Raw genomic sequence first — 9,062 nt, forward strand, 5'->3', positions numbered from 1 at the left:
GTATTTTTAGGTAGCTCTGTGGTTAAGATTTGCTCATTTGTCTGTCCATGATAAGTATTATTTTATCTGTCACCTTCTTCCTCCCATCTCACCAAGCGTACAAAAACCCATGTATCTTGCTAGAACTTGGAATTTACCATGAACCATCCTTTGTTTAAATCCCCAGTGACTCTTTGTTACAGATAGTCTAAGTACCCCTGCCTGGAGTTCAAGGGCACTTACAGCTCCCACTAGGAGAGTTGGAGTCCTGCTGGAAATCCACCTTTCCCATTATATTTTTATATCCTAACATAAAATGTCTGCTCCAGGGAGGCCCACTCAGCATCTCAGAGCACCTAATGCTCTTGCCTAATTATGAGCATGTTTCTGACCTACCCTCTGTCCAGCGTGTCTTTCTTGTCTTTTTCTCGCCCAGATCTCCAGGTCAGTGATCACATCCCTTCTGTGCTAAGCCCACCCATGCCCCAGGGCCTTTGCAAATGCTGTTTACACTGCATAGTCCAGTCTTCTCCAGAAAGCCTCATCACGTATGCTCTTCCTTCTTTCTGGAATCAGTTCCAATGTCACATCATCAGAGAGCCCTGTCCTGACTACCCTGTATACATAGCATAGCACTCGCTCTGTGTCACACACACCTTACTTTATTTTTCTTCAGGGCACTTACCCTTCCCTGATCTATTGTAAGTTCACCTGTTTAAATGTTAAATCTATCTCTCCCTACAAGAATTGTGGATGTTTCCTTTGTTACTGTATCCCCAGTGCCAGGGGCTCATTGATATTTGTTCAGTCAGTGAAACAGGGAGGAATGGTACAGTCCTGGGGTCTTTGCGGTCCTTGTATTCCGGTCAGCAAGTGCCACTTGCTCTGAAGCCCCACCTCCTAAGGGTCTAATACCTCATGTCACTCAAGAGAGTTGTGTTTTTCAATACAAAGACCTGGATCCCATCCCTTGAGATGCTAATTTAGATCTAGTGAAAATCAATTTTTTGAAAAAAGCTCCCCAGATAATTATGAGGTTTGAGGAGTATTTTTAAATCACAATGGGACCAGAAGAACAAAAACAGGGGGTGGGGGGAGGTCCTGTGGTTAAAAATAAATATGCAAAATTCTGCACTATATTTCCCATGTTGGAGGATCATAATGTGCTTTAGCATGATAAAGGCACAGTGAAATAATGTAGTGAAGAAACACGTTTTATTGAACTTGGCATTTCCCACGCTTAGTTGATCATGGAACCCTTCCCTTTATTTCCAGGACTATTAATGTAATATTCCTCTTAGATTAATTTCTGTAGATGCTCCCCCTTAAGAGAGGAGCTTGACTCCCCATCCCTGAGCGTGAGCTGCATTTAGAAACTTGCTTCCAGAGAGTAGACTATGGAAAGAGGGGGGAAAGGAACTTCTCAGCTGAGAAACCTGGCAAACATGACCTCAGATATTCAAGGGTATCATCAACAGGGGTCTGTTATGTGGACAGCAGGTACCCTTGATACCGTGTGATGAGGGTGGCACTTCAGCTCTGTGACCTTCCAAACCCCAGTCTAACCATGAGAAAAACCAAAATTGAGAGGCACTCTGTACATTATCTGACCAGTAGTCCTCATCAAAACCAAGGAGAATCTGAGACATTGTCACAGTCCCTAGGACCCTAAGGAAACATGATAATTGAATGTAATGTGGTGTCCAAGATGGGATCCCGGGACATGGATAAATTAGGGAAAACTGTCAAGTCCAAATGAAGTGCGGAGTTGAGTTAATGGTGATGCACCAACGTTGGTTCCTTAATTATGACAAATGTACCAGGAATTGCAAGATGTGTGTAATAGAAGAAGCTGCATGAGCGGTATATGAGAACTCTCCGTACTCTTTTTTGCAACTTTTCTGTATATCTGAAGTAATTCTAAAATCAAAAGGCTATTTAAGTAAATAATTGGTTAGTAAACTATTCACATGGGCAACAGCACGGATGAATCTCATAGATGCTATGTAAGTGAAAGATGATGGCACAAGAGTATGTAGCATTGCATATAGACATAAAATACAAGAAAAGGCAAAAAGAATCAGTAAGAATGGTGGTTCATTTGGGGGATACACTGGGAACAGATAACAAAGGAAACCTTATAGGGTGCTGAAAATATCCTGTATCTTGATTTGGGTAGTGATTGCAGGAGCCTATATAAAAAAAAACAAAAAAAAACAAACAAACAAAAAACCAAGATGTGCATTTTTTTATGCTTTAGTGTACATTTGTTAAAGCTCAATTTAAACACATAATTTAAAATTAAATTACAAATATTAAATAATTTAAATTATATTAAATTATAAAAAAATTAAATAAACTAAATAATTTAAACTTAAAATGCTCAATTAAAAATGCATATAAAGAAATATCAGGAAGGATATTCATCAGGTTTTCATAATGGCTGCTTCAGGGTGGTGGGATTTTTTTTTATGATATTTCCCTTTCTCCTTTGTTTTTATTTGTAATCTCTTTCAATGATTCATATTTTAAACACAAAACCAATAAAGACATTATTCTTTTCTTTAAAAATTCCACCCTGTAATAGAATCATTCATGAGATTGGTAAAACCTCAAAAGTTTAACACACTATTTAGACAAGGTTTTGAAGCAGTAGGCATACAGGCTTTTTCCTGTGCTTTTTTTTTTCTAGAAATTTTATACTTTCGTGGTTACTATTTCAGCCTATGACTCATTTTGAGTTAAACTTTGTGTTAAGGAGTGATGTACACGTGGGGGTTCATTCTTGGCACGTGGCTATACAAGCGTCTCAACACCATTTGTTGAAATGGCTCTCCTTTCTCCACTGAATTGCTTTTTCATCTCTGCTAAAAATCAGTTAATGGTCTCTGTGTGGCTCTTTTCTGGGCTGTCTCTTCTCTTCCGTTGATCTAGATTTCTGTCCTTTTGCCAATGCCACCCTATCTTTATTACTCTAGTTTTCTGGTAAATCTTAAAATGAAGTTTATAGTATACCTTAAAATCTAAAGTCTATAGTCAGTGGAAAAGCCCATCTCATGTAATGGAAATGCGTAATTAGTTTGCTGAGCCTGAGCAATTCTGTTGTTTCAGATGGTTTCTGGGAGGAATGTTAGCCGGTGTCTTCACATGCTCCTTGATGATAACTATAGCTTGTAAGTAACTGTTTCCCAAATGACTGCCCTGATTCCTGTATTTCATTCCAATTTTGGCCATTTAAAAATATTTTCTCTTTCTCATCCGAGATCTTGTCAAGTCACTGTGTCTCAGCCTTGCCAGCTATTTCAAAGCCACTGCGGGTGCTTGGTAAGTGTTGCCTGTGTTATCATCGTCTGGACAAAGATGACCATATCTGATATCCGAGAATGCTTTGTGTTGAGTAATGATGGCAGAGACCACATACAGGAAAGGTCCTGATCTTTTGTCCTGAAGAATACTTTTGGTTACCCCTAACAGTATTATCATTCTGTCTCCTAAATTCTTACACCAAAACAGAATAGAATTAATTTGTAAGGCAGCAGGACTTAGGAAATCACATGAATTTTAAATTTTTAAACAGTTTTAAAGGGCGTTTATAGATCCATAGCACTGCCCTTTAAAAAAATACTTCATCTTAAAATGCCTTTCTTTACCTTAGCGTTTCCCAAATACCTGGCAAACTGCCCATGAAATGATCTCAGTTGCAAACTGTGATTTCTCTGCCATCTCTCCTCGCTTAATGATCCCCTGGATGCTGACTGCCATGGTTCAGCATATTTCAAAGGGTTACTGGGGTCTGGGTGAGAGGCTTCCAGAATTTCAAGCAGCCTGCAAAGTACCATCCATTGCAAGATGGATTGTGTTAATTACCTTCCCTTCAACATGGCTGCCAGAGGCCAACTCCCATAGCTTGGAGACTGAGGACTGTAATTCAAATTAGTTTACTGGCCTTTGTTCTTGACACCACGTTGCCCTATTTATGAAATCTTCGGGTTAATTCTGAAATCACAACGGGGCTGAGTGAAGATTTGTTTTGTTTACGACTCCAGCCAGTATTGATTTACTGACGCTTTGAGTGATGCTTCCTTTAGTTTCCTGGCACTCCAGGTTTCTGGGTGCAGGCATTGACACAGCTAAGTTTTGTTTAATCTGATAGCTAGAAAATTGGGCCCTGAGGACACCCGAGAAATCCTTATTCCTTAGCCCTTGTAAATGAATAACATTTGTTTAAAGCTCTTCTAAGATACGCACTCCCCTCCCTCTGGCTACAGGCCGCCCTCTGCCCCACATGGCATTAACCACAGGTCTGTATGTATGCTTGGCTTTATGGGCTGAGACATGACACTCACATGACTGGAATGATAATATCTGAACCAAAGAGTCTCACCCAAAGAGTCACTGTGTAACGCAACTTTCAGAGGTGAAAACATTACTATTGTTTGTCAGATGGTGTGAATTGTATAAATCGGTTCTCTGTGGGTTTTAAGATGAACATGTCAACTTAATGAGAAAAAACAAGGATCATCTTGTTAGGAAGCTCTGTAATGAGGGCAGAGTTTCTCCAAGTGTGGCATGGAAGCAACCTCTCTAGAATCAACTGGGAAGCCTGTTTAAAGAACAGATTTATAGAACCTGATTCCAGACCTTCTGAACTGAAATTTCTGAGAGGGGTTTCTTTTGACAACTCCTCCAGGTCATTTTTTTGCACATTAACTATGAATATTTTGGGAAGATGGTTTGATTTCTAAAGTGGCATCCCTTAACCTACTAAATATATCTTTACTGAGAACTTGTATGTTCTGTGCTGCATTGGGTGCCCCGTTCTGCTCAGCAGACATTTATGGAGTTTCCACCAAGAGCCAAACACTGTCGTCTGGTGTCAGGGTTGCAATGCCAAGGCCTCAAGATTTCAGAGTCAGGCCTGCAGGGGTTATGTCACCTGTGGCTTTTAGGGCACCTCCTATTGTTCTGACCTCCCAGTTTGTTTTCTCCAAAAAGAAATTAGATCAGCACCAGGATGACAGTTCCACCCAAAATACTCTCATCTACAGCCTCATTTACGGAATAAGATCCCTTCTTGGATTCTTTGTGTACATGCTTTAACTTGTTCTCTTGTTCCCTCTCCATTTTTTCCTATTTCTTCCCACCAGGCCTCATATACACACAGTCTTGCATTTAAGACTTATGAAAACAAGGACTATTGATTTCATTTTCATATCCATCTCAATGCCTCGAAAATAGTAGATATGTCATTAAATATTCATTGAATGTATTTGCTGCATCATTTCTTAAAGTACTCCCTTTATAGCCAAGAGCTCTGTATAGTAAAGATTTGCAACTCTCTCCCTCAAATATAAACATACCTAGAAACAAATGAGCCAAAGTCATTGCTATTACTATTGAGAGTCAAGAATGCATCCTAAGTCCGTTCCAGCAATCAAGGATGAAGCTCTAAGGGCCTGCAGGGAAAGCTCTGAATCTACTTTCACACACATCAACAGAGCAGCCCTCCCATGTCTGTCCTGCATGCTGAAGTTAGATTACTAAATGCCAATTCTTCAGCGCTTTCCACATCTCAAATCACATCCCTTTTCATACCACAACGCAATTCTTATTCAACCGCCTTCTTGGTTAACTGTGAAGTCTGCGAGTTAGGGGACTGTCTGCATTGTTCACCATTGTCCTGAAAGTCCCTTTCAAATGAGGGTCCTCACAGGTATCCCACATTGCCAATGGGTTAGCATGAGCACTCTACATTTTGCACACGTATGACGTCAGGGTAGCAAAATGGGTATCATGTGTTCTCTCTTACATGCAGAAATGTACGTTTATATAGCTTGCGAATGAATGAATAAGCTTTAGGGAGTAGAAATAGGGGGGCAAGCCACTTGTGACCCTCTAGGCATTTCTGTTCTAGAGGGGGTTATGGAGAGAAAACAATATGAAATGGTGATGAAGTAAGTACCAAACTGAGATTAGGGGCTGAAACCTCTACAGCCTGTCAGAGGCAAAGGAGGGAACTGAGAACTGCTGGGGCCACAAAAAAGAAAAAGAAAAAGTTGCTCGAAGTGGAAGCCCCACTTTCATAGCGAGGATTATGCAAGCTAGTTTGTTGGTGTGTGTGCACCGTGTGCTGTGTCTGTATGCAGTGATTAGAGTCGATACCGCGTTTCCTGTGTATGGGGATGAAGTATGCATTTCTTTTCTCCTTTCTCTGATCTAGGTTTGATAAGATTTGACAAGCATCAAGAGTGCCTCTGATGAATGTCTTCAATCTGAATATACCCGAAAATTGTCCAATTTGCAGCCTGCTTGGAACAACTGCTTTATTGGAAGGGAGTGAGCGACTGGATACTTGAGAAAACACATTTTAATTCAGTTTTTAAAAAAATCCCAGTTTTGCCCTCATAATTGTAATATGCTCATAACAATAATATCAATTCATCTTTCCTTTGCAAACGTTAGCAGTTGAAAGGGAAAGGACTGTGATATGTGCCAGAGAACAAACCACCTGGGTAAATGCTGCCCTATTATCTCTAAGGCAGTGGTTCCCAAACATCAATTTTCATTAGAGAATTATAAGGGGAGCAAATAACAGGCAGATCCCTGGGCCTGCCGACATGGACCTGTCCTTTGCTGAAATGCTTTAATTGAATGACAAAAGCAAGTTTGTTTTATTTTTTATTAACTAATTGCATCTTGAAAGTAAATAAATGCAGTTCATACTTAAAATATAATGTAGAAAAAGTCATCATTTCTCCCAAAGGAGTGGGTCAGTATTTGGTGGTGATGGTAGATGATGGTTGATGGAAAATGGGCAGGAGACTGCCATTTGTTGAAGGTATATTCTCTTGAACCATTTTTTTTAAACCAAGTTTTCAACCTTCTTAGTGAATTGTAATTCACTAAAATTGCAATTAAAATAAAGATATAACAGAAAAAAAATGCCTTAAGGGCAAAATAAAGGCAAAACACGAGAGTGCGTTGAAACACGTAAAAATGGCGCTGCTGCTTCACAGACCGAAGGCTTGTATAAGGTGCTCCGTCTTCATCTCTCTCACCTGGGATAGGTTCCCGAATGTGTCTTCCAATTTAGATTTGTGCGATATGATATTCTCTGTCTAGACATTTGTGTGGAGAAATTGGTCTTGGCTTAAAATGGCAATGTCAAAATGTCACTTTTTATATTATTTGTATTTAGTGCCTTTTGGTTGAAAAAAAGTATTATACTAATAGTAAATGGAGTCATCAGCAAAGTATATATATCTATATCTATATAGTATATACATCTATAGCTATATATCTTACTACAATATAGCTACGAGTATATAGATAGATAGATAGATAGATAGATAGATAGATAGATAGATGAACGTGTACATATACAATAAATGCAGGTTGGCTATTTCTACTCTGCTGTTTAAAGTCGACATGAAGGTAGACAGAGCAACTATGCTTTTGAAGCTTCATTTAAAGCTCTGAAGAGGTCAAAAGAGCATGGGCTTTGCCGGGACCCAGAGCTGAAACTGAATCCTGCTTCTCCACTTATTTCATGAAGTTGCTTAATCTCTTTGAGTCTCAGTGGCTTTATCTATAAAACAGAGATCATACTTCCTACTTGTCAGGGTTGCTCTGAGAATTATTGATAATGTGACTTTTAGGGGGGACGGCTTAATCCTCTCCCCATCATGTCTATGTTAGTTATCCGTTTCTGAGTAACAATGTTGACACAAACTTAGCGGTTTAAAACAGCACCCGCTTAGTCTCTTACGGTTGCTGTGGGTCAACAGTCTGCACACAGCTTAGTTGGGTCCTATGCACAGCTGCCATCAAGGTGTCATCCAGCACTGGGGAAGTTCTGTGTCCAAGATCCCAAGATTGTTAGTAGAATTCAGTTCCTTGTGACCCAACAGCTAAGGCCTTCCCCACCTGAGTCTTCAGATGTGAGCCCCAGCTGGACATGTCTTGTTGTAGCCTTGCAGAGAGAGGACCCAGTTGGGTTAGGGACTCCAGGAGACCCACAGAAACTGTGAGACAATAGCTGTGTGCTCTAAACTGCTGGGTTTGTGCCAGTCTTATTAGGCAGCACTAGGTAACACAATATCCACAAATTCTCCCCCAAGTTACTTTGTGAAGAAGCAACCCGAGTAAAAGCAGAATGTGGCTCTGCAAAATGACTTCGGAACAAGTCTGCTAGCAGCTTCCTGCAGCCAGATCACTGGCCCCTGCTGCACCATTTAGAGCAGCTATTATCACCTTAAACTCCTGCAGCCCGCCCACCCCTACCCCACAGAGGTACTCTGAGCCCGAACTGCTGACACGTGTGGAGCCAGAAAGACTCATCACGGGATGTCGTCACTCTGCTAGGGTTCAGTCTGACTGCTCTGAGGGTCCCATCTGTCGCTGCAGCCCCAGCAGCAGCAGGCAGCACGCTTGTGGAGAATAACGTCTGGGGCACACCATACATTTTCCACTCCTTGGGAATGAATGAGCTTGCTCAAGTTTATAACAGTAATCAGAATATTACCGGAGGTGTCACTTTGATTCTACAGTCCCGTTTATGCATTCACTCAGTCAATGTCTATTCAGTCCCTGCCGTGGGCCAGGCGCTAGTCTAGCTCCTGGGGATATGACAATGAAGAAGACGGATGAGATTTCTGCTCCCAGGGGGCTGCGTGTTTATGTCGCTTCCTTTCGCTCTGTGAAATAGGCAAAAGAGCCATTAAAAATATGTTTTAATTGTTAGAACAACACAAATACAGATATGGCAAATGCCCTTGGAAGAACCTTGCCAGACATGCCAGGAACCCTCTAGTGGTCCGTCCCAAAACCCTCCTGGTCCAAGTAAACACTAGCCTGATTTTTATGGTAATCATTTCTGTACCTCTCTTTGGGGGTTTATCACCAGTGTTTATTCCTAAATGTTATAGTATAGCTCTGCCTGGTTTTTTTTTCTTTTTTTAAAATATGTCTCTTGGTCTTTTTTTAATGTATAGGCTCTCCCTCCAACTATCCCCCCACCTTTGAAGTTTGTTTCCTGGGGAAGTTAGATCCTCTGTCCTGTAGCGTTTTCTCAATTGGAACTT

The 9,062-nt window shown here is 40.7% G+C and overlaps 1 protein-coding gene across 1 annotated transcript in view; it reads left to right on the plus strand.

Annotated features, from left to right (window-relative positions):
• Window positions 1-7,097, plus strand: part of TMEM71 (transmembrane protein 71) — a 38,699-nt gene extending 31,602 nt beyond the window's left edge. The window contains exons 6-8 of the mRNA XM_019651275.1: window positions 3,059-3,152; window positions 3,243-3,303; window positions 6,200-7,097. Of these exons, the coding sequence (XP_019506820.1) occupies window positions 3,059-3,152; window positions 3,243-3,303; window positions 6,200-6,215 (171 nt within the window). The 3' untranslated portion in view covers window positions 6,216-7,097. The remainder of the gene's footprint in view (window positions 1-3,058; window positions 3,153-3,242; window positions 3,304-6,199) is intronic.
• Window positions 7,098-9,062: the final 1,965 nt, after the last annotated feature.

Source organism: Hipposideros armiger, unplaced genomic scaffold (assembly GCF_001890085.2).
Source record: "Hipposideros armiger isolate ML-2016 unplaced genomic scaffold, ASM189008v1 scaffold_157, whole genome shotgun sequence".
NCBI lineage: Eukaryota > Metazoa > Chordata > Mammalia > Chiroptera > Hipposideridae > Hipposideros > Hipposideros armiger.